This window comes from Phoca vitulina, unplaced genomic scaffold, assembly GCF_004348235.1.
Source record: "Phoca vitulina isolate PV1807 unplaced genomic scaffold, GSC_HSeal_1.0 scaffold9, whole genome shotgun sequence".
Classification (NCBI taxonomy): Eukaryota; Metazoa; Chordata; class Mammalia; order Carnivora; family Phocidae; genus Phoca; species Phoca vitulina.
Genome location: NW_022589712.1, coordinates 20,793,126 through 20,819,545, shown reverse-complemented (window position 1 = coordinate 20,819,545; position 26,420 = coordinate 20,793,126). Strand labels below are relative to the sequence as shown.

The 26,420-nt window shown below is 41.2% G+C and overlaps 1 protein-coding gene across 9 annotated transcripts in view; it reads left to right on the top strand.

Annotated features, from left to right (window-relative positions):
* UTRN (utrophin) overlaps nt 1–20,810 on the top strand; it is a 491,233-nt gene extending 470,423 nt beyond the window's left edge. For 8 of the 9 annotated variants that reach the window (XM_032407730.1, XM_032407732.1, XM_032407729.1 and 5 more), the window contains 6 exons: nt 5,771–5,929; nt 6,313–6,553; nt 9,262–9,370; nt 10,812–10,904; nt 16,502–16,524; nt 18,688–20,810. In XM_032407730.1, coding sequence (XP_032263621.1) covers nt 5,771–5,929; nt 6,313–6,553; nt 9,262–9,370; nt 10,812–10,904; nt 16,502–16,524; nt 18,688–18,696 — 634 coding nt within the window. In that variant the 3' untranslated portion in view covers nt 18,697–20,810. The remainder of the gene's footprint in view (nt 1–5,770; nt 5,930–6,312; nt 6,554–9,261; nt 9,371–10,811; nt 10,905–16,501; nt 16,525–18,687) is intronic. The other variant, XM_032407727.1, reaches the window with a different exon arrangement.
* Nucleotides 20,811–26,420: the final 5,610 nt, after the last annotated feature.

Here is a 26,420-nt window from a genome sequence, read left to right as displayed (position 1 = left end):
CCATTTTCTGAGCGAGGGTTCAGGGGCTTCCCAAGGAAGCCTTGGCTCTTCTGCTTCACTCTTAGGTCTATCATGAGGCAACCAGCATCAAAATATTAGCAATTTGTATTGTTGTTGGGAAAAATTGAAAGCTAACTCGGAGTGCCTTAAGCCAAAAAAAAAAAAAAAAAAAATTAATACTTAGAAAACTTCTACAATACATTTTGGAATTTTTCTCATTCCTGAATTCTCAACCTTTCCTCCAGGCCCTTTTGCGTGGAGGTTTTGTTATCCCAGTAGGTCATAAAAATATCATTAGGTTTCTCTTGAATAACAACAGGGATGATACAAAAACAACCACCATCTCTCCGTCTGTGAATAGCGTACTGGGAGCTGGGCACCGCTCTAAGCAGTTTGCCCATCTTTGCTTCTTTAATCCTTGTAGGACCCCTGGAGATGCTACTCTTGTTTCTGTGACCACCATTTTACAGATGAGTAATTTGAGGCCCTGAGAGGTTAAGGGGCTTGCCCAGGGTCTCACCCTCCGGAAGTCGTGGGATTCAGGCAACCTCTGCTGCGTGGGAAGGGAAGGCTTCCCAGACGGGAGCACTGCAGTGGGGGTGAGGATGGGTGGGGTCAGAGCACCTGCAGTCCTCCTTGAGGTCATCCCTTTCCTTGTCCCAGTCCTGCCCATTCTCCATCCACACCTTGGCTTCACAGTCCAGACCTAATTAGAGGATTTTGTAATTCAGTATGTCCAAGACTGATCTACTAAATGTGGTTTGGGATGATCTCAGCCATAGGTGATAAAAGAAATCCTTATACTTTCGGGTGTGAATTTTGAGATTTGAACTTGTGATTTTAAATTACCCAAGGTCCTTTTAGTCATTTGTATCTTCAAAAGCAGCCATCCTACCCTGCAGTTCGAGTATTTCTCTGTCCCTCAAATTAGTCTGTGGAACCAAGTGCCTGGCTCCCAACAGCATTCATCCTCTGTGAAGCTGGTTAATTCGTTGTTGCATTCCCATGCATCACGGGCAGCTGCCTCCCCAACCTAGACATGAATCAGTCTCATAGCTACTCCCCCACATAGACCCAATTCCCAGTGCTCCCTTTCCTTCTGAAAGTCTGCCTCTAGACAATTTAAAAAGGCATGAATTTTGAGGATATTAATTTTCTTCAAAGGAGGAATTGAACATCCATGACTTAAACTGAAACAGGACCCAGGATAGTCCTGGGGAATCTCAGTAGCAGGAACTCAAGGACAGATCCTTAGACCACTACCATTAGGATGTCTCCCTCCATCTGCCACCTGCCCTTGAGTGACACTGTCTTATGTGGAAAGATCAAACTTGGATCTGGCTGGCACTGACATTGCTGTCTGGAACAGAATAATCCTTGAGAGGAGGGAAATTATTGTTATTTTTATTTTTATTTATGTCCCGCCTACTTTCAAAAGGCCATTGAATGACTCACAGTTCTTTCATCATCTGATATGTACTAATTTTGTAATCTAGATAGTGTTTACTTTGTGCGATTTAAATATAGTATAATTATTTTCCACTTAATGGTATTTCAGTGGTACAGACTTATATTTTTGCAACCTTTCTATTTTAGCACTATTGACATTTAAAGGCCCTCATCTGGTACCTCATGTACTATCTGTCCTTAAAGGGTATGCTGTTGGTTTTTACTATATATAATTAAGAACTTGAGTGTATTTATATTTAATTTTTAGGCCTAATAATCTGTGAGAAATAATGCTAAAATCCTATGTTATACATAAACGATTTTTTTTTAGAAGTTGCCTTAAATCCCTTTCAGATACCTCAATGAAAGAATGTAATGATAGTGGTGATGATGGTGATTATAAGTTAAACCTTATCAACTCCCCAGAAGAAATGAAGCTATATCAATGTTTACAACAAGATATCTCTCAGATCTAATTTTGACTTGTTTGTGTATATATTTGTTTCACTGTGGCTAGTCCCCAAATCTTGAAAACAGAAATTTAGTTGGTGCTAATATTGAGCACTGAGTATATTCCCCAAGTCAGACGCTTGCTGGCATGAATGTTCTCAGGGCCTCAGTGGTCTGATGGTACCTTGTGACAGGGGAGGAGCTCCGGGCTAGGATCCATGATCATCATAGACCCACCAGATGGCTTACGGGACTCAAGTTTTGCTTTGGCTCTTCCTGTCCTTATTATATATTTTTTTTAACTTTTACTTTTAGTCCTTAATTTCCTTTTAGGTGAATTGTTCATAGGAATCATATGATTGTTTTTTTTAACCAAAGTGAAAATCAGTTTACCTCTCATTTATTGCAATGCCTGAGATTAACATCTACTTTTGTTCTATTTTGCATTATCCTTGCTTGTTCTTTCTTTCTTCTGCTTTATGGACAAAGTGGTTTGCTGGACATTTCCTTAGTCTGGCTGGTCACAGGAATGGCTGGGTTAGACCCTAGACATTGCTTCTTAGCCTTTTGACATTAGATATTATAGAGAGCAGGAGGCTAAACCTTTTGCTTCTTTTGTAAGAGTTACTGTTTTGTTTTGATTTCTGGTTGATTGCTTGTGATGCTTTATCCTTAAAATAGAGAAATTTCATGGGGCGTTCTCTTTTGTTATGATTATTATTTTTTTTGGATACTCAGTCCTTCTAGTTTCTATACATTTTTTTCAGCCCAAGAAATATTTACAGAATGTTGCATTATACCCTTACTTTGCTATTTCTTTATTTTATGCCCCCTGTATCTTTATGCTTTATATTTTTCCTCTCCATATTTTAGATCTCTACTTTTTATCCTCTCTTACTATGACTTCTCTCTCCACCTGAACTGGATAAAGTGCCTCCAAACCCTGGCAGTGGTGAGGATCACTGACTTAGAGTCTTGCCATCCTTAGCAGCTAATTGGTGTCCCAGTGTGTTGATGTGTTAGCCTGATAGCCAGCTTCTGCCCTTTCATAATAGTTAGGGTTAGCGGGGCACCTGGGTGGCTCAGTCGGGTAAGCACCGACTCTTGATCTCAGCTCAGGTCTTGATCTCAGGGTCGTGAGTTCAAGTCCCACATTGGGCTCCACACTGGGCATAGAGCCTATAAATGAATGAATGAATAATGAATGAATGAATTGGGTTTAGGGTATTGGCCATATATTTCCCATCAGGAAAATGCCCGCCCCTCACACACACACCCTTTCTGTCTGATTTAGCTACATGGGCAGCCCAGGGGCATTTAAACGTGCCTCCCTGCAGTGCCGCTATGCCTGTTCCGTCCTCTTATCCTCATCCTTCCACAGTTAGGAGCAAGCATGCAATTCTTCTAGAGGCTCCTTTAATTTATTTTTCAGTGACACTGCATTTTCTCAGGAAAGGTAATCAAAGGCTAGCTTATTTCAGCCTTTATCCCATCCATGGTCCTTATTTCCCGTTTCTCACTGTGTGGAAAAGGTCCTACTCCTCTCCCCACTGCAGTTGATAGTAGAAGGACGGTGAGGTTCGATATCGATGTTTATATTGTGATCCTAACCAAAGTGCATGACCTTTATTTTTCTAAATGTCTGTCCACACACACTCTCTCCATATATACATTTAGAGAGAGGGAGAGGTTACCAATAAAGGAAGCAAAAGAAATGGATCAGCAGTTCCTCTGAACCCTTGCTTTGGCAGGCATAACACTCATTTTGCTCCTTTGCTTCATCGTATCATTCTGATCTCAAGGCTCAGGACACACCTTTACTACGAGTTCACTAACTCTCAGACACAATTTCAAGTCCCCTTTTCATCACAGTAAACTGTGATCCCACAGGGTTGCATTTTCAGATTGGACTCCGAGGAATCAAAGGTCTTACCTCGCGTATCGAGTGTTGCTTGTCAGCTGCCGGGCGCCAGTCCGAGGTCCCAGACGGTCACCACTGCTCCCCAGACTCTCTGGACCGCAGTAGGGTGTGCTCTGACCCTGTGCACAGACGAGGGCTCTAAGGGACACTTGCAGTCACATCACTGTCGGATGAGCTAGTACAGTTATGCCATAGCTCCATTTTATACCCTCAGAGCTGCTTACATGTTGTTTTTCTGAAGCCCTATCCTGTAAACCCCCATAGATCCCAGGATTTGTTTTACCAAACCCTATGAAAGCAGACCAGGTCCGATCTGCTGAAGTCTTCATTCCACAGCTAGCGCCTCCAGCTGGCTTGAGCCAGGGGTCTGTCCCTTGCACGATTACAGGGAGGTCTGACTGGATCTCCCTATAAAGGAAGAGAAGGGCTCCCAGGCATGCTGTTGAGCACTTCCTTCTCAAGAATGTACCAGTTTTGTCTCTCTCATTATGCTTCTGTTTCTGTCAATCGTTAGATTCGACCATGCAATTGATATGTCTAATTCATTAGACGAGTAGTTAGAAAAGTAGGAGAGTCTAAGTTAAGTACCTGTAGTTTCTTGTTTTAGTGCAAAATGATTGATCCTAGTGAGGACATGCTGATAATATCAAGTAAAATATCTGCAGATATTTTATAAATATCTACAGTTAGAATTTTTGCTGTTATTTAAATGAAAGAATATGAGGATTATATTCTTCCATTCTGTGGGTTACAAAGCATTACAAAATGGCTTTCAACCAAATGCTAAAGCCAGTGAAATGAACTTAGGCCTTAGTCCACGTGGGCCACTATAACACAGCATTAAAGGCCGGGCAGCTTAGAAACGACATTTAGGGCGCCTGGGTGGCTCAGTTGGTTAAGCGACTGCCTTCGGCTCAGGTCATGATCCTGGAGTCCCTGGATCGAGTCCCGCATCGGGCTCCCTGCTCGGCAGGGTGTCTGCTTCTCCCTCTGACCCTCCCCCCTCTCATGCTCTCTCTCTCATTCTCTCTCTCAAATAAATAAATAAAATCTTAAAAAAAAAAAAAAAAAAAAAGAAACGACATTTATTTATCACAGTTTTGGAGGCTGGGAAGTTCAAGATCAAGGTCCTAGCAGATTTGGGGTCTGGTTAGAGCCCTCTTCCTGGTTCACAGGTAGCTCTCTTCTTACTGTGTTTTCACGTGGCAGGGAGGGGGAGCCAGCTCTCTGGACTCTCTGTTCTAAGGGCACTCATCCTACTCATGAAGCTCCACCCCCATGACCTTAATCACCCCCTAACAGCCCCACCTCCAAGTACCATCACACTGGGATTTAGGCTTCCACATATGAATTTGGGTGGGGGGGGGGTTACAGTCTAGTTTATTTTTAATTAAGTCTTTTAATCTACTCATTTGGTATTCAATTGCTGATTTTGCCTAAAGTATCTTTTCTATTAACTGTATAAGTGGTGGACCTTCTTCGATACCTCTGCTGAGTAGAATCTCTCCTGAGGTTTGTGATACATACAGGTTAGTCTAAGGCAAAGCATGAAGTGTTGGTATGTGTAGTACACATACCTTTTAGATAAATATCTTCCTGGATTTTTTTTTTTTTTAAAGATTTTATTTATTTGACAGAGAGAGAACACAAGCAGGGGGAGTGGCAGGCAGAGGGAGAGGGAGAAGCAGACTCCCTGCTGAGCAGGGAGCCGATGCAGAACTCGATCCCAGGATCCTGGGATCATGACCTGAGCTGAAGGCAGACGCTTAACCAGCTGAGCCATCCAGGCATCCCCTTCCTAGAAGTTTTAAAGGGACGTTAGAGGGACATTGAGCTTTAAGGCAGACATGGCCCAGCCGCCATCCGCATCCTCATTGTTTCTACTTCCCTTACAACTGGAGACGTCGACCACCAGACGTGCGCCTCAGTGTGTCTGTTTTGTCTCCCTAGGGAGGACGAGCATGCCCTCATCCAGCAGTACTGTCAGACGCTTGGAGGGGAGTCCCCAGTCAGCCAGCCCCAGAGTCCAGCTCAGATCCTGAAGTCGGTAGAACGGGAAGAACGTGGGGAACTGGAACGGATCATTGCCGACCTGGAGGAAGAACAAAGGTGCGCCTGACCTGGGAGAGGAAGCTATGTCCCCCTGGGCAGACTTCTGAAGGGAAATTCTTGAATAATACTTTCAAGATGATCCCTAGCCATTCTCTTTTCAGAAGTGTTTTCTAAGAAATCCAGGTGGAGTCAAAGTTTTCGAGGAGGTTAACAAGCCGGGGCATGGGCTGCAGATCACACATGTGAGGGTTCGCGGGTGACGTCTGTCAGAACACCTGCTTAAAGCTATAGTGTTGTTCGCGCTTACTCGTCTCACTGTTAATACATGTTTTTACCTAAGAAGAAAGAAGGAGCCCGAGTTAAATCTGGAGTTTGTGGGCAGTTTCAGAGAGAAGACGATGCGTGCAGTGGTGATTCCGGTTTTTCCTTTTCTGCGTTAGAAACCTGCAGGTGGAATATGAGCAGCTGAAGGAGCAGCACCTGAGAAGGGGTCTCCCCATCGGGTCACCTCCAGACTCTGTTGTGTCTCCTCACCACACGTCTGAGGACTCGGAACTTATAGCAGAAGCAAAGCTCCTCAGGCAGCACAAAGGTCGGCTGGAGGCTAGGATGCAGATTTTAGAAGATCACAATAAGCAGCTGGAATCTCAACTCCACCGCCTTCGCCAGCTGCTGGAGCAGGTAGAGTGTGTGGAACTCAGGGTGGCGCCCACACCCCCTCCCATCCTGTCCATCTCCCCGGGGGTGGGGGGTGGAGGTCCAGCATCAGCAGAGAGGCTCAGTGGCGCCTCTCACCTCCATGCTTAATTTAGACTCTTCTAATGGAAGCATCCCAACCCCCACTGGCTCCCAGAGTGTGTTTGCCCTACTTAAGGTGGAATTTCCCATTCTTCCGTAACACAGAAATCTGTCTCAGCTCTGAATACTTTAAGGGAAAAGACCCTGTAACATACATCTGTGTAAATTACATGTGGGACCGCTGTAGAGATTAAAGGGAAGGAAGCCACTGGAGCTCTCTATGCTAAAGCCTTTCTTCCAGGGAGCTATTTTTGTGAAATTCAGTAACAGATGTTTATTAAGGTGCAGCTATCATTTCCTAACATCAGGCCAGTTTTATGGCAATTGCTTGCACACTTTCTTGACAATAAGAAATACAACTTACATTGTGATGAATGCATACCTGTGTGATGAATACAACATAATAATTGCCATTATAAAGATCTGTTATTTTCTATTTTTTTTAACTTCCTTCCTTCCTTCTTTCCTCCCTCCCTTCTTTCCTGTCTTCCTTCCTTACTCCCTTCTTTCCTTCCTTCCTCCCTCCCTTCCTTCCTCTCTTCCTTCCTGTGTATCTCTTTCTGTGTACCTCCCTCCCATTTTTCATCTCTTTCTCTCTTCTTTCTTTGTGCTGGTCAGCACCTACCAAATCAATTTTATAGCTCATCAGTGGATAATAGCCCACAGCTTTGAAAAATACTCTTCTTTGGGATATGAAAGAAGCATCAGACAATTTTTGCCTTCTTCTTGCTTGCAGTCTTATTAGGGACCAAAACAAGATAGTACAATATACAACAAGATAGTATCGCACATAAAGGCAATACTATAGAGGACTAAGTACTTGATTACATCTAGCAGTTAAAGAATAAGAGTCGTGTCACAGAATTAGTCAGAAAGATGCCTTGGTAGCAGGTGCACATTGGGTAGAATCCCTACAGATGGGGCTAGACTTTCTCTTTCTTGAAGAATCCCTGACATCAACATTCATGTCATCTTTTGCCTTTTTCTCTGGCCTGTGCTGTGTGGGGCCCCAGGCAGTGAATAGGCAAGGCCTTTCTCCAGAAACGATTTCTCCAACCAAAGGCAGAAGCAACTTTTTCTCCAGTGATCTTCTCAAATGTCAGAAAACCATCTTGTCACAGTTGCTGTCAGTATCTTTTAACTTGTCAGAATCATTCAAAACAGTGTGATTTCTGCATTACCTACACAGCAGGCCACAGATCTCGCCTTTCAACCATAAACTTTTCTGTATGTCTGTCACTGTTTCAGGATTTGCGTCAGGCTGTTTTGGGGAACGCTTACTTTGGGTCTCCAAACTGTGCAACATTAGAAAACAGTAGTGCCCCTAGAGTGCCCCAAAGCCTGGCTTTCCCTAAGCCTTCTGGAATGTTTGAGTCTTCTCCGGTGCCACATTGTAAGCACTGTGAATTTGAAGTTTCTCCATGGTGCCTGTGTGAGGGATGAATTTTCTCTTGAAATCTCTGATTTAAAATATGAAATGTTATTATTAACCTAGAGCAGCAATAGAATCTTTGCAGAAGGAAGCCGTGCTCGAAACCTTTATTTGCCATAGCCCGTTGGAGAGCTAACGGCTCTTCTGCTTCCCTTACTCCCCTCCCCTCCCCTGACTCTCTCCATCCCATTAGACAGAGCTGCCTAATGGCTCATGTGCCTTCAGAATTGCACAGTAATGCTTTTAGAGATAGCTGATATCTAAATGGCTCGGTATATCCCAGACTGTGGACCTCTTATCTCTTCTTAATGATTTAGCATGAATGCCAGAAGTAGATGGAAAATTCACCTGACAGCAAAAACTGGCAAAACCACCAGACTTCAACTAATATAAATTTAATGGAAAAACCAGCATCAAAAACATTGTAATTTCTGCATTCCCTGTAAAATGGATCACATTGTCTAATTTGAGCACATACTTGTCAATGTGTCAGGCACCATTTCCAAGCTTTGTGCAGAGTAGATTTACAAAGTGTTTGCTGTATGTCAGATTCTGTTCTAATCTCAGTGGAAATACTAACTGATCAACCTCCTCACAAATTCCTTGGACACAGGCATTCTTTTTACCACCCCCAGTTTATAAATAAAAAATCCAAGGCGTAGAAGGTTATAAAATTTGCTCAGAATTAGGTAGGTTCTGAGTGGTGGAATTTGAATTCAAGTACGTGAATCCAAAGTTGTGTCCTTACCTCTCCAGTGTTGCCTTTAAATATTGATTTAAATAAAGAAATGAGCTGATTTTGAAATTGGGTAAATTTATTGTATGAGAAGCCATGCTCCTTTTTTAAAGATGAATGAAACCTTTTTTAAACTCACTTGGCTGAGAATCATAGAGAGGAAAATTGAGGGATGAAGCTGACACTGATAAATAAATCTCACATTATAACCAACCGAGCTCTTCAAGGAGCCCAAAATGAAGGGGATGGACCATCAGTACTCAGGGGAAGGACTGGTGATCTACCAAACTGATGAAAACAGGTATTGTCTGTGGCCAGAGAACTCAGTGTGATTTAATTATCCATGGAGGTCAGACACAAAAATGTTTCCCTTAGCAGTTGTTTGAGTCCTTCCTCTGCTTTAACCTCTGAATGTGATTGCAGCCTGAATCTGATTCTCGAATCAACGGCGTCTCCCCCTGGGCTTCACCTCAGCAGTCTGCCCTGAGCTACTCGCTAGATCCCGACCCTGGCCCTCAATTCCACCAAACAGGTTGGTGTCCCCAAGAGCTGGCTAACTCCCCCGCTCTGCTCTGAGCTTTGCCGTTTGTCTTTCATTTTATTTTTTTTTTTAATTTTTTAAAAATATTTTATTTATTTATTTGACAGAGGGAGCTCAAGCAGGGATAGCGGCAGGCAGAGGGAGAGGGAGAAACAGACTCCCCACTGAGCAGGGAGCCCGATGTGGGGCTCGATCCCAGGACCCTGAGATCATGACCCCAGCCGAAGGCAGCCGCTTAACCCACTGAGCCACCCAGGCGCTCCTGTCTTTCATTTTAAATAGCGTTCTTACTCACCAATGCCTTAGAGCATAAAGAAAGGAGTTTCATATTCTCTTTGTGCTTAGCTGCGTACAAAGACATTTTAACAACACCCAAAAAGCAAACATTTTAGAATATTCATCTATAATATATTTGCTTATATAATGTGTAGTAGTGGATTGAATTTTGGCAAAAGATGAAAAAAGTGCTCTTTTCTTTTGGGATGAGCAACAATTTATTTTTTGCTTTGCCCTCAGAATGATTCTTTTTTTTTTTTAATATATTTTCTGTCTCTAAAACTTATATTAGTACATATTCAGAATATAATCCTAAAGTATATTATACCAAGCATGGTTTTCTCTGCCCAGGTCTGGGAACTGAATATTCTACTTTTTCCATGCTAGTCCCTATATTGCCCTACATTGTCCCTACATTGCCACCCATCTGAGGCCAAGGTCTCACCCAGCCTGTTGTTGGTGACAAAGGGGCTTGTCACTGCTGTTAGGAAGGGCTCTGTCAACTGTCATTCAGGAATGACATTTTGTTACTGGTGAAATTTAAGTTCTAAAGTTCTACTGAGGACCACATATTTTAACCAAATTAATTTGTTTATAAGATATCTTTTGCTACATTAGTCAGAAGAAAACCAAAAATATTAATGTTATTTTAATTGTTTTAAGTAAGTGAATTATTTTACTATTTATTGGTTATAGAATAAAAACCATCAAAGTGAAAAGTATCTTCTCAAACACCTCTAGATTTGTGGCAGCGTAAGCTAGCCCACGCCAGAATCTCCAAGAAGAAAGAAGGAAGGAAAAAGAAACGGAGAGGTTTTTTTTATATGAAAAAACACCTAGAATGCAAAATAATGGAATTCCATCTAATACATTAAAATAATATAACCACATTACTTATTTTTCACTCGTAAATGTTCCCCTGGCACATGGAATCTTCCAACAGAAACATCTAAATACATTCTACTGATATGAAATTATATTACCAACAAATTGATACAAACATTGTTGTCCCTAAAATTGTTGTTTTCAAGGAGAATGATTTTCACGTTGATGTTTAGAGGCCAGGATTAGTATTTTCTCCCAATGTTGGGTTTTGGTGGAAGGCTGGGACCATCCTTTCAAAACCGTCTGTTGTTCTTTTTCTCTGCTGTCACAGCAGCGGAGGACCTGCTGTCTCCCCCACACGACACCGGCACAGACCTCACGGAGTTTATGGAGCAGATCACCAGTACTTTTCCATCTTGCTGCCGTGAGTATGAAGGATCCCCACACCACCACGACGCTGTTCCCTTCCAGGTCTTTTATCTTGCTTGGGGCCCTTTGTCTTCTTTGGTAAGAGAGCAAAAACCAATAGGAGAAACAGGATTGAATATTATGAGAGACGATGGACTCTGAAAAACAAACAGGGTTCTAGAGGGGAGGGGGGTGGGAGGATGGGGTAGCCTGGTGATGGGTATTGAGGAGGGCACGTTCTGCATGGAGCACTGGGTGTTATGCACAAACAATGAATCATGGAACACTGCCTCTAAAACTAATGATGTAATGTATGGGGATTAACATAACAATAAAAAATTAAAAAAAAATAAAGAATGGGTATTTTAATAAAAATGACAATTTAACATTTAAAAAAAAAAAAAGAAACATTCTACATGTTGACAAAGCAAGTGAAGCTCAGCCGAGATACCATCACATCCCTGGGCGGCAGTGAGAGTCCTGCTCCTTGAGAGGTTTCATTGTGCCTGATGGATGGTAATGTGAAGGCAAACGAGACAAGCCCCTTTGTAGGAAGTTTCTTGTCCAGGGCAAACTCTAGTAAGAAATGTGTTATTACTTCAAAAAAGAGCTTTGCTATAGCAGCACACCAAGCAAAGCATGAAAATAACCTTTTCTGATGTAATTCCCTGTCTTTTTTTTTTTAAAGATTTTATTTTTGGGCGCCTGGGTGGCTCAGTTGGTTAAGCGACTGCCTTCGGCTCAGGTCATGATCCTGGAGTCCCTGGATCGAGTCCCACATCAGGCTTCCTGCTCGGCGGGAAGCCTGCTTCTCCCTCTCCCACTCCCCGTTTGTGTTCCCTCTCTCGCTGCGTCTTTCTCTGTCAAATAAATAAATAAAATCTTTAAAAAAAAAAAAAAAAAAAAGATTTTATTTTTAAGTCATCTCTACACCCAACGTGGGGCCCGAACCCACAACCCCGAGATCAGGAGTCGCAGGTTCCAGACTAAGCCAGCCAGGCACCCCCACTCTCTTTGCTTCAGACATTGTTCGCTGATGTCATCAGATTCAGTTCCGGAAGGGGATTACTTTCAGATTTTTTTTTCTCTTTTATTTTCTTTCTTCTGGTTTCTTTCCTCATGGAATCAAACAGTCACTGCATAAAGGCCAAATAACTGAAGGCATCACAGATTATGACCCTGTGACTTTTCCATATGAACTACCAAGAGCCAGAAAATAATCAAATGAAAGCAGTCCAAATTCCAGAGGAAATTACATAATGTTACTTACTGATTTTTTTTTTTCCAAACTTTTTGACTTCAGCCTCTTGTCACCTCACAGTGAGCTCTCACCAGAATAACTTGTGCTATTTCAAACAGAAGCTGCTTACTTGCATGCATGCATACTACTTGATGCTGCAGTTTATTTTAAATAATCTTTTAAAGAACTAGGAATATATTATTTATAATTTTTAGGGTGGTTTCCTCTCAAATTGATTTTTAAATCTAGGCAGCCACTAAATTAAGGTTTTAGTATGTACATCTACTACTGTATGTATTATGTATGATAGTACATATATGAAACAGCTTCTCCTATCACCCTTTTCCATCCTGTCCTCAGAAAATACCATCCAAAGTTATGAAGAAAGGCATTACCAGGAAGGTAGTTAAATAAGATATATTGACTTCATTTAAAAATATGCTTCAACTTATACAACTCTACAGCTTATAAAAATGCCATCATTAACAGGAAGTGGAAATAGCTATTTGAAATATAGTCTTCCCTGAATTTTCAGAAGTATTTGCCTAAAGGACATAGTACAGTTTCCACAAGCACATAAATATATTTATATTTGGGAATGTGTCATTTTCCGTTCATTATCTGTGATTATACTTCTCCAAGTTTCCTGAACTGTATTTACTATATGTCAGTCCCCACACTCACTCCCCAAGAAACATGTGCCCACATGTGCAAATGTGTGTGCACACACACGCATGCACACACATGCACTTTTTTGGCCCCTAGAGTCTCACAAAGGCTAAAGAGGGTCGGTTGAAGCCCGTATGCTGTCAGATCATTGCATCTGTGCTAGGCTCTCTAATAGCCACATAGATGAGCAGGTTACATCTTTGATACTAAGATTGGATTTTCTAGAGATTTTGATTCTGAGTCGTATGTTGCTTAATGGCTAGATAAGAACTAATCATAGTCACCATAAAACCTAGAATTTCAAGATTATATTTCTAAGTGGAATTACTTTTTAGTTCAGCTTAAATCCAAATACATTAATAATTAGTTAAGAACAAATTCTATAAATCAAAGCCTGTTTAGAAGTTTGCATTTAAATGTCATGATGGACATGTTCAATCTGAAAGTCAGTTGGCAGTGAGAGGATAGGAAGTATGTTTAATTAAATGCTCTACAGTGACTATAGATGTGTAGTTTCCATATTAACATTTTTATATTAAAAACTCATGATGTATATTTTTTTAAAGTTTGTCATAAAGCAGTGACTCTTAAATCTTTTCCATAGTATATTCTTATATCTAGATATTATAAAAGACTAATCTGTCTTATTTTAGAAGAGAATGTAATTAAACACAAATAATAATCACAAGAATAAGGCAAAAATGAGTGAAAAAAAGAGATGAGTATGTTCATCTCATTTTATGGCCTCCCTTAAAGATAAATATAAAATTCCTATTGGTTGGAATCTCATTAACGATTAACAGATATCATTGGTCCCTGAGAAGAGTGTATACCTTCAGTGGGACCTACACGACAGGTTAAACTCCCACTTTGCCTGGTGCGCTCGCCACTCATGCCCTTTTGGGTTGTGAAGGTGGGTTGTGGAGCCCTAAGGTTCCTTCATGGGACACTGGCCCCATGTTCTCCTAGTCTTAAGTTTGTACATTCACAAATATTTAAGATTAATTATAATTTTCCGTGCATGAGCATTACTAGTCATGTGTTATTTTGAAGAGTTCAAGTATATCCCATGTAAGAAATGATGATGACTGGTGTCTTTTAGGGTCCTCTGAATTTTACATCTTATTATTTTTGATTTCTGAAGTTCTGCTATTTGGCTTTAGTCTGCTCTTTTTCATATTTATATTCTATATTTTGCTTTGATAATATAAAAATCTCCAAGGTAAGAACAGTTTTCCCTAGAAATAAAGGGTGAATTTGCTTATTTTATAAAATTGATACATATTTTTTAAATTGCATCTAAAGTAATTAAACCTTTTAAAAATTGATGCAGAATAGAAATAGCACCCAACTTAGACTTTGTGCCCAATACATGTTTCTGAATTGAATGAATGAATGATTACATTTTCTAACCAGGAAGGCTTAATTGGTAAAGTTTCCCTAGGTAGTACATAGAAGGTTTATAGGATTCATTTGCTTTGTTGCCCCTTTTAAGTTGCTCAGCTAGCAAATCTTTTAATAAACCTTTGCATTCCCAAAGCTTCCTGACCACCTTTAGAGGATTTTTTAAGCAAATCGGATTGGCCCTCTCCCAATGCCAAACCAATCCCTTGAGCCCCTGTTACTAATGAGAACTTTAAAACTGCTTGTCACCAGCATTCAGTGAATTGATCTGCATGTTAATCTTGACTTTTGATCCTTTGTGGATTAAAAATTAGCATGGTCACAAGTGAATTTACACTCCTGGCAATCCTGGAATTAAAACGAAACTGTATTCATAAATGCTAATTGCATGAATTGCCTACTTAAGCGTGGCATTTTTTTTTTCTGAGTCTGTATACTGTAGCACATAACACTTTAGAATTTCTGTCTCAAATTATCCCAGATGTTCCTGATCACATCCTTGAATTGTGGCCTTTTAAAGTCTTCTTTTAATTATTTACATTAAGTTTCAGAGCAGAGAGGAAAGTATTTTCATCTTTTCTTGACAAGGCATTAATGAAGGGAATTTCATTGTGGTGCCCATTAACTAATGTACATACTAAAATTTTCACTGCCTGCTGTAACATTTCTTTTTATGTAAATTCCTCTCAGTTTTTTCATTTATGTCATCCAAATATACAGGATCCTGGGACTGAATATTTTTGGCTGACAGACCGTTAAAGGCTTTTAAAATTATTTTTTATCTACAGGCATATTTTCACTGTGAATTGCCCATGTTTATTAAACTTGAGTGACATTCATCATAAACTCAAAACCTACTAAAATGCAAGGATTTCCTGGTTTCTTTTAGAAATAGGTGTGTGCGGTTTGTTCAAACTTAAGACTAGCCTTTTATTTGATAAAAAGCTGTAGGGTTAGGGGCACCTGGGTGGCTCAGTTGGTTAAGTGTCCAACTCCTTCCTGAGCTCAGCTCAGGTCCCGATCTCAGGGTCATGAGTTCAAGCCCCACGTTGGGCTCCACACTGGGTGTGGAGTCTACTTAAAATAAAATTAAATAGATAAATAGCTATAGGGTTAATGATGCTGATTTGGAGCAACATGGATTTGCTTTCTGGTTGGGGTTGGCTGTTTGTTATGCAGAAGAGAAGTGTAGGTGTCTCTGGTGTACTTAATCCTAAGGCAACGGAGCGCTCCCTCCGTGTAGCTCAGTGGGAAGGACAGCCACTCTTGTGTTTTCCTGCTGTAACTTGTGTATCTGGTAGGACTAGGCTGGATTTTAGCCTCATTCTTCCCCCAGGTATGGTGGGGGCTCACACTTTCCCTCCTGGCATCATAAAGTTGCCCTTCTTATTTACTCTGTTTTTCTCACAAAGCACCCACTGCGTGGTCATGGAGCTCTCATTTCTTTCCCCTCAGCACAAAAAAATGAGAGATGGAAGGAATGCAACATGGTAGATGATTAGGGACAATTCTTATTTGACCCAGAACAGATGTTACCATCCGGGGGGGTGGGGAGCAGAACATCCCCTGACCCAGCTGCCTGTGCCCGCCCTCACAATGCCCACCCGATCAATTCTGCTGACCACGCTTTCTGTAACCAGAAAGGAATGGAGCTGCTCAGCTGCAAAGGCGAATCTGTCACCATAGTCCACCTTCTCCAGCTGGGCCCCTCCAAGGCACAGTGATTAGCCTAAGTGCTCACGAGACAACCGAGGGTGCGGCCAGCGCTTTGTTGGAGGCAAACACGTTGCCACCAGTTTCCTAGGCCTTTGGGGCCAGGGTGAGCCAAGATGGGCAGAAACTGAAGACGCATGCCTCTTCATTTCCCTTGTCACCTGTTAGTCAGAATTTGTGCTGTTCAGCAAACTGTGCAGAACTTGCTCTGTTCAGAGACATAAACCAAATACATGGCATGATTTCAATAGGAAATTTTGAGATTTTTTTTTTCAAAACTAATTATTCACTGATGCTTTGGTGTGTACTTATTTGAGAGAGCCAGCATGTGTTTTGCATATTTTGGTAGAACTTTTATATCTTAAAGGACATAGAATATGAGAAACTAGGGAAAAGAAACTAGTCTAGCCAAAAAAAAAAAAAAAGAAAGAAAAAGAAAGAAAAACCAAAACCTGTTTCTTATTTTCTTATTAGCACCCATTTAACAGCTGGGAGCTGGGTACACCCCCAGTTTTGCATGCCCCAGATGGGGAGTCAGCAAGGCGACCAGAGGGCCTTCAAATGATTTCTTTTTTTTTCTCTTTCAGCCAATCTCCCCAGCAGGCCACAGGTAAGAGTTAATGGGGTTGACTGGCTCAGGGGTTGTTGATCACAACCTGGAGTAAACAGATGAGCTGCTTTTGATTTTAGTGCTAGACGTTATTCCCCATGTAAATTAGCAAACTTGCTTGACATTTACATGTTAGTTAATTCTGTCAGTCTGGGGAGGGGAAACCCCTCTCAAGCCAGTTCTTCCAGAAGCCCCAAAATACCAACCGCCTGATCCTTTGTGTTCCAACACTTTTCACTGGCCCCATGTGTACTGTGCAAAGCCACTCTGGGTAGATCTGGCTGACCCCTCTTCTCCCAGATTTGTACTTAGGGCAGCTATCACAGAACACTGACTTAAAAATAGTGACTGCAGTGGTACCCAAAGTGGTTTTGTTACTTTGAGGGGGCAGACGTGTTGATTTTTCTTTTAGAAGTTTGCTGAGGAGGCGAGGGGAGGGATTTACCGAGAACGGTCGGCAGCCATACCTTTATACCCGGCGGTGTTTTCCTTATCAGGAACGCTCAGGGCTAAGGAGCCACAAGACCACAGTCCATCTTTGGAGAACATTTTCTTTCCTGAACTTGTTTATGAATCTTGAACCTTCTGATGTTGTCATTGTCTTAATGGCAAGAGGGTCTGGGGTCTTCATGAGAAGCACAGACAAGTGGTCTTTAGAACCTGGAAGGAAGAAAAGGAAATCTCAAGTCAGTCAGCAGGTGTGAGGTGTGAGCTCAGGAGATGTGAGGTGAGAGCTCAGTGAGGAACAGTCTTCTGACTGCTTGTGTTGTCTCAGTGAATTGGAAGCCAGGGCTTCAGCAGAGGGTGAGGATGGGAGGAGGTATCCTAGGTGTGAGAAGAGAGTGGACGATGTGCCCTAGCTGCTTGGAGATCAGGAGATCATGGACAGGGAGGTAGTGTGATGACGAGGCAGCATTCAGCATGACTTCTGGTGCCTGCCTATGAACTTAATGTGAGGCCATCTGCAAGGCTGTGTGTTATCTCCTGGCCACATTCAAGTTCATAAGCACAGGCACCAGAGTCGGCGGAGTGTGGCATTTAACCAGACTTGAAGTCATGGTTTGGCTGAGAGAGTGCAACAATTCAAGGGAAGAGGCAGATAATGCTGCCCCTGCTGATAATGATTGAACCAGGCATCTAAGCTTGGACGGAAAGAAGTGATGACATTTTAGGTGCTGGAGACAGAAAAAATGGCGGGAGGAGCAATGGATTGTGGTAGCAAAGGGTGGATGGAGTTGGAGTCCTAATGGAAGTAAGTGGTAAAGTATAGGTAGTTGTCAGAAGGAAGGATGATTGTAGATTGAAGTGTTGGACGGGTTGAGGTATTGGTGATGGTCCATTTGGAAGTTTGCGTGGCTGACAAGGGTGGAGGACAGGTTCACTGGAGGAGAGGAGCTCGAGGAACTGAGAGGCCAGATTTTTGGAAGAATCATCTATGTGGGTATTGAAATCACTAAGATTTAAACATAGTTTTAGCTTGATGACAGTGAGCCATTCTTCAAAAGTAAGGGAACATGACCCAAGGGGTCAGAAGATGACTGTAGAGTGGGTGGTATAGTCTGATGGCATGAGATTCAAAGTTGAGTGGGGAGAGAGAGAGAAAGGCCTGAAAAAACATAGTGTGGACCTAGAAAGCAGTTATCCAAAATATATGAAGGGTATAGGAGATAAACAGTTAAATGTGAGAAGGTTGTGGAGGAAGCTGGCTTCAGAGGAGATCCAGGTATTGATTAGAGCAAGCAGCTGGAGGATGCAGATAAGAACTGAAGGACATAGACTTTGATGATGATGGATCCAGCTGTTTGACATTCTCTTTAAAAGATTGATGCCACTCCCCTGAGTGTGGCCCAGATTTAGATCTTCTCTGGCCTATGTACATTGGCCCTGGTTTCCAGCCTGGGCAAGAGAAAAGTCTTCCAAACGTCCTCTCTATTGGCTGCAGTGATAATAAGCAAACTCGATGCCTTCAGCATGAAAGAGAAAGACCTCATCCTGGGGAGCAAAAGCCACAGGGCAGTAGAGGGTCCCCTTCAAACACAGCAAAATGGGATTTGACTTGTTCTGAAAGAAGCACTTTTATTTCTCAGAAGAGTTGACAGGTCCCTCCTACCTGGAATGTTCTATGTAAATGTTGTTCTGACAGGACTGTTTCCCTTCCTGCAGGCAATGTGAAGTATCCATCAAGCCAACCGACATTTCCTGACTTCCAGTATTGCCCTTTTCAGCAAATGCCAATTCCAAGTTCCATTTAATTAGAAGCTCCATGGCTCCTTGAAACATGCTGTTGAGCGCTCACTGTGTGTTCTACTGAAGGAGTAAACACTGACTATCCAAAGAGAAAAGGATATTTTGTTTTTATAATAATCATATATTATTGTTTATTGTCTTCTTCTTCCCTTTCTATGCAACTGTAAATTAAGGAACAGAGTGGTATTTGGAAACGGTAATACATTTGTCACTGATTTGTATACTGTATACAGCATTGGGAAAGTGGGTGGGGGCTTTCTAATATGATACCGTCTTTTTAATAACCATGACAAAAATCGCATAAGAATTAGAAAACAATGTTACATTTTTACATTCCTTCATATTAACCTTGTACTATAACTTCATTTATTTTTTTCCACTCTTTTACCATTATGTTTTGGTTATTTATAATTCATCAGCCCCATGACCAAACAGATGTTCTTGTATTTGTTTCCATGATTTGGCCAAATTATTAAGTTCATGTATTTCAGTCAAATATTTATGTATATGAATTGGGCTATATCTCTGTGTATACTGCTTAACTTTATTTGACATCATGCACTTCAGTTCTTTAGTGGCCACTCGGATAAGCACAGTAAAAGTCCTGCGGGGCCTACCTGACATTCCCATTAGGATTTCTTTCCTACATTTTATTTCCCTGCTCTACGTAAGTAGGTCTTGATTTCTTTATTTCATGTCCCAATCTATATGATAGAGGAGACTCAAAGCCGATTATAATCATCTCAAAGATCATTTCACCAAAGGTTACCCATTTAAGTCTAGTTTCATTTTGACATAGAAACAAAATGTGGGATAACGTTTCCTTAGTTGCAAAGTCTTGATTTTCATCATTAAATACACAGCAGACCTTTACTTAATTGTGCTACCAGGACACATCTTTGTCTTTAATTCCCTTGAAGAGAATTTTATTTTTGTTTATGTATACGCAAACCATTTGTAATTCTTGAAATTCCCAGTCATTTTCTTTCTGACAGCAGACACAAATTTAATGCATGTTTCATGTTACCTTTCGGGTGAAGGATTACATTTTTTATTACTTTTCATTTGATCAATATATTTGGAAAGGATGTTTATCAAAAGCCTATGTCACTGCTTCCAGAGAGGAATGAAATTAATACTTAGATGGTGGAACCCCTGCCTGTACCTTTGAGTACATTCAGTTAGATGTTTGCTTCAGCTTCTGATTTAACATTTAATTGATTCAGTTGAAACATGTTACATAATCACCAAATGTAGAGAAAACCAAAAAAAAAAAAAAAAAAGTGAAAATAATGTGTTTTGATTCAAGCATACGTGCATTTAAAACATCAGGACATTTTAACTTTGGGTTCTCTTGACCTGGGATTTGGCCAGAAGGAGGCTTAAAGTTAGAAATTGCTATTCTTTTAGAATAGGTTGGGTGGGTTGGGGGGCAAGGGTGTCTATTTGCAGCATAGATATTTTGAGAAGAAAATTGTTTTATATAAGAGGAAAGCCATGACCACCTTTCTACCTCAGATCCATCTTCATCCATTGTGTTGGAAATAGCTTTATGCCGCTGCAGTCTGCAAGATCTAGAGCTTTTATCGGGCCACATCAAACCCAAGAAAAGCACCTATTTAAAGAAAAAAAAAAAAAACTTTCCCTGAACTCTGAACTACAAGTTGTAGATTTGGTGTCTTCCTTGTTCTTACTTTGAAAAAAATATGTATTCATTTTTTTCTGCTTGTAATTGTGTGCAACAAGTCTTCTCTCTGCTATTAAGGAAAAGCTACAGAAAACACTACATTGTAACCTTCTAAGTAATAATAAATAAAAAAGAAATATATCACAGTAACAACAAGGGGAAATAAGTATGTAGTTCTTTTGAAATATGTGGTAAAGAACTAATCATAGACTATCATCTACTCTGGTTACATGTTGTATTTTTCATCCTGAATAAAAGTAATTTTAACACAAGATGACTTTGATATTCTTCAGCTGTGTTCATTGATAGACTCTGAGCTTTGAGTGTACATTTATGAAAATAAAATATAAAAAGAGCCTGTATACTGATAAATCTGCACGTTTTCCTCTACTTCCTCTCATACCCACTAATATATCATTCCTCTTGTTCTCATTGTCTCATTCTTTCTCTGTGTTGCTCTTTTCTCTCCTATTTATATAATTCTCAATTTCCTTTACAAATAGAAAGCTCATAGATAGGGAAAAAATAATGTTGGATGTTAAGAACATGTACGTAAAGCCCTATTGGGCTTCTGTTTTAGTAACTTAGGTGCTGTCGGTATTTACTTGATTACTCTTCCAAATCCACTTTTAACCTCATGCCCTTAAATAATGTGCTTTTTACATGTGCACTGAATTTTAACCATTCTGGTAGTGGGTTTAATCCCTTCCTGAAGCCATCCCATGGGAAATAGTGCTGAGAATTGTATTACTTGATTCTAAAAGTAAAAGCTCTCTATGAAAGAAAAATCCCCCAACATGTAATTTGTTAAAATAAAATTAATATATTCTAATGAATATACATTTCAAACATCTTGTCTACCCCAAAGTAATATTCACATTAAATATTCCTAAGGAAACAATTGTTGAGTTCCAGTGACCTCTTGAGTAGGTACTTGAAAATGGAAATGAGAACAGAAGAAAACGTTTTGTTTTTACACTAAACCTCAACTTGTTACCTCTATCATTGAAATTAAGTGAACATTTTTTTAAAAGGGTTTATTTATTTGAGAGAGAGAGCACATGAGCAGGGGGGTGGGGAGGGGTGGGTGCGGTGGGGAGAGGCAGAGAATCTCAAGCAGACTTACCCCCTGAGCAGGAAGCCCGAAGCAGGGCTTGATCTCATGACCCTGAGATCATGACCTGAGCCAAAACCAAGAATTGGATGCTCAACCGACTGAGCCACCCAGTTGCCCCTATATGTACATTTTTAAAGAATGTAGTTTGCTCTTGGATTTCTCCCCACCCACCCACTCGCCTAATCAACTGTTTCAGTCAACTTTTTCAGAGGCCTTTCTGAATTCATTAGTTGAAAATTTAATGTAAATACAGTAAGACACCACTAACTCCACACCGCTCAGCACTATGGGTAGGATCCAAAAACCTCATCGCCGTACAAAATCAGCTAGTGGTTTGGTGAGGTTCAGGAAGTGATAGGAGTGAGCCCTTGAAGGAGGCCAAGAGCCAGTCCCAATCATGCTATGTCCGCTCCCTGGGGTAGGAGTTTTCTGTTGGCACGATAATCGGTATGGCAACAAGAAAACCTCAGTGAGAAGCATGTCTTTAGCTCATGGGATGTGAGGTTCGGCTGATCTCGGCAGGACCCCTCTGCTCACAGCTGGACTTGCCTGGACGTCTCGGGTTGAGTGGCTGTTGAGGGGTGTGGGATGGCCAGACTGGATGGTTGCAGCAACCTGGCTGGGTTCTTTCACTCACTAGGGAGCTAACTGGGTATGTTCTCCTACACTGGCCCATGCTGGGGGTGCGAATGGAGGGCTTTGCTGAGAACCGGCACACCACCCCTTCTACTAAATCCTGCTGTCAAAGCCAATGGCAAGGCTAGGTATGGAGACTCGATTCCACCTCTTTTATGAGAGCAACTGCAAAGTCACGGTAGGGTGTGGTGTAGAGAGGGGCCATCAGGTTTCACGGTATGAACTTCGAGAGCGGTAAAGCAGGGCACTTAGGCCAAAACACCAAAGTGTTCATTTCCTTGGGCATTATGTCCACTGTCTCAATGGAATGGGAAAGGGGTGGACTTTTATAAGGCATTCTTTGAAAACAAAGGTCAAGATCACTCCCTCCTCCCCAGGCTACCAATCCAATTTCATAAAGAGACACAAGTAGGAAAACTTGGCATGTCTCTGCCCAAAACTCTATGAGTGGGAGGAGACCTTAGGACTGATACTAAACTTAGAAAATAAAAAAAACAAAGAAAGCAGAAAACTAGATGAAAAATGGAATAGAAGGGATATTGTCTTAAACTGCTCAGGTTTGTTCAAACTGAATTATTAATTTTTAGTTGGAAGGACACACAATACATAGGAGGTTCTTCGCTTTGACCAAATGAGTAGACACATGTGATACTGTGTCCCTGCCAAGCATTTGTTGAGAAACATGTAATTTATTTGCACTTTCTATGAAGTTAACCAACCTGGCACTAATCTCTCATTTTGAAGGCATTCCAACTGGTGGCATAGTTTCATATTTTAGAATATTTGCAGGTATGCTCTGCTTAGATAGTCTTTTCAGACAGCTTATTTTTTTGGTACTCTTTGGAGTTTTGTGTGTGGGTAATTAGGAAAAAGTAATTGACAGTTTGCCCTCAGCCTAGCTCTGTCCTCTTCCAGAAAGCACAAATGTTGAATTTGTAATTAAATGAGATGAGTTCCCAGGCTGCCATGGGATGTAATTACAATTAGTTCCTGATACTACTTTTTTTAGCCCACTTTTCAAAAGTATTAAAATAGTGATTTTTAAATTTTTACTTCAATTATTTTTTTAATTTGCATAAAATAAAATGACATTATAAAACTGTTGGAAAGAATTGAGTCGTTCTAGTGTAAATCTGACCCAACTGAGCCCATCAAAATCTAGAACAGTCTGATTATTATACCCTGTGAATCTCGTGAGCCCTGTTTACTGCTCGGCAAATTGCGGACAGCAAGCGGGGATGTCTAGGGGTGTGCTTTCGAAAGCTCCCCCTACCCCACATGATCCTCCTGTATCCCGTTCTCTCCTCACTCCCACCCCCACCAAGCAGTTTTTCTTGTCAGTGATGCCTAAAATAAGGTGCTGCTTAGTGTAAAACAAAAAGCAGGCTGGATACTATCTCCCCAGAATGTCAATGATGAGTTAATAAAATGAAAAAGGTAAAGAGGAATCTTAGGATTAACCATGGATCAAAATTTTGCCTTGGCTTGAAATTTAGTGGCTATAACTGCATTGAACACAAAACCTCCATGAGCCTGGGATGTGTGAGGAGGGGCTGCTCAAGTTGGCAAAGACAGAATGCGGGAATGAATCCCTGCACTGGGGAGTTCCTAATCTGGTGGTAAGCCCCATATATAAGCAAGTCGTTACAATAGTAGTAACGGGAGCTGGAAGGAGGATTACATGTAGTGCACTCTGGACCCCACAGGATATGTATCCAAATATAGAGACAGCTCAAGGAAAAACATATGAAAGTCACCACCACCTATAGAGAAGCATATCCCAGGAACTTCACTGGGATGTTTCAATGTACTTATTAGTGATGTTAGAGTCCTAAGAAGACATCGCAATGAACACTAAAAATGCACTGGATGAAGCAGCATTTCCCCAGTAAAAGGATTCCCTGGTTAAATAATCTGGGAAACGCTGCATGCTCTAACGCTCTTTAAAGCTTCACAGTGCACATGAACACATTAAAAGCTTTTAGAAATCCTGAAGTATCCCGCCTAACTGTGCGTCACTCCACATTTCTAAAGCCTTTCACAACAGAACCCTTTCACTGCTTACCTATTCACATCCTGCAGTGTACGCTTGGATGCTAAATTAATGTTGTAAGTTTTAATCTTGCAACTACATATGGGTGGTAAGCCCATGAAATCTAGAGAAGTGATAAGTGAATAATAAAACAATTAGTATTAATTCAAGAAAGTAACCTCTTGCGACAACCAACATATTCCTATCATTACAGGGATATGCTAAAGCATGGGTAAGAATCAAGACAGTTTGCCCTCAACTTAGCTCTATCCTGGGCTCAGAAAACCTATTTCTAGAGGAAAATGATTTCTATTTCTAAAATCCATGTCTTCCTAGATGAGCCATGCACATACTAAACCAGGCATGAATTACAAAAAGAACAGGATCTAGACATGGCTGGGGTATCCAAATACCGCTTCCTGAGATCCCATTTTTTATTTATTTACTTAATTTATAATAGGAATTTCTGGGGCACCTGGGTGGCTCAGTCAGTTAAACATCTGCCTTCGGCTCAGGTCACAATCCCAGGGTCCTGGAATTGAGTCCCACCTCAGGCACCCTGCTCAGCTGGGGTGGTGGTGGGGGGAGTCTGTTTCTTCCTGTCCCTATGACCCTCCACCCTGCCCCCGGCTCACGCTCTCCTGTGCAAGTGCTCTCTCTCTCTCTCAAATGAATAAATAAAAAATCTTTTTTAAAAAAGTAATGGGAATTTCTGGTTTCCTTTTTTTTTTTAATTTTTTTATTGTTATGTTAATCCCCATACATTACATCATTAGTTTTAGATATAGTGTTCCATGATTCATTGTTTGTGCATAACACCCAGTGCTCCATGCAGAACGTGCCCTCCTCAATACCCATCACCAGGCTAACCCATCCTCCCACCCTCCTCCCCTCTAGAACCCTCAGTTTGTTTTTCAGAGTCCATTGTCTCTCATGGTTCTTCTCCCCCTCCAATTTCCCCCCCTTCATTCTTCCCCTCCTGCTACATTCTTCTTCTTCTTCTTTTCTTTCTTAACATATATTGCATTATTTGTTTCAGAGGTACAGATCTGAGATTCAACAGTCTTGCACAATTCGCAGCGCTTACCAGAACACATACCCTCCCCAGTGTCCATCACCCAGTCACCCCATCCCTCCCACCCCACCCCCCACTCCAGCAACCCTCAGTTTGTTTCCTGAGATTAAGAATTCCTCATATCAGTGAGGTCATATGATACATGTCTTTCTCTGTTTGACTTATTTCGCTCAGCATAATACCCTCCAGTTCCATCCACGTCATTGCAAATGGCAAGATCTTATTCCTTTTGATGGCTGCATAATATTCCATTGTATATATATACCACCTCTTCTTTACCCATTCATCTGTTGATGGACATCTTGGCTCTTTCCACAGTTTGGCTATTGTGGACATTGCTGCTATAAACATCGGGGTGCACGTACCCTTTCGGGTCCGTACTTTTGTATCTTTGGGGTAAATACCCAGGAGTGCAATTGCTGGATCATATGGTAGCTCTATTTTCAACTTTTTGAGGAACCTCCATACTGTTTTCCAGAGTGGCTGCACCAGCTTGCATTCCCACCAACAGTGTAGGAGGGTTCCCCTTTCTCCGCATCCCCGCCAACATCTGTCATTTCCTGACTTGTTAATTTTAGCCATTCTGACTGCTGTGAGGTGGTATCTCATTGAGGTTTTGATTTGGATTTCCCTGATGCCGAGTGATATTGAACACTTTTTCATGTGTCTGTTGGCCGTTTGGATGTCTTCTTTGGAAAAATGTCTGTTCATGTCTTCTGCCCATTTCTTGATTGGATTCTTTGTTCTTTTGGTGTTGAGTTTGATGAGTTCTTTATAGATTTTGGATACTAGCCCTTTATCTGATATGTCATTTGCAAATATCTTCTCCCATTCTGTCAGTTGTCTTTTGGTTTTGTTGACTGTTTCCTTTGCTTTGCGAAAGCTTTTTATCTTGATGAAGTCCCAATAGTTCATTTTTGCCCTTGCTTCCCTTGCCTTTGGCGATGTTTCTAGGAAGAAGTTGCTGCGGCTGAGGTCGAAGAGGTTGCTGCCTGTGTTCTCCTTTAGGATTTTGATGGACTCCTGTCTCACATTGAGGTCTTTCAACCATTTGGAGTCTATTTTTGTATGTGGTGTAAGGAAATGGTCCAGTTTCATTCTT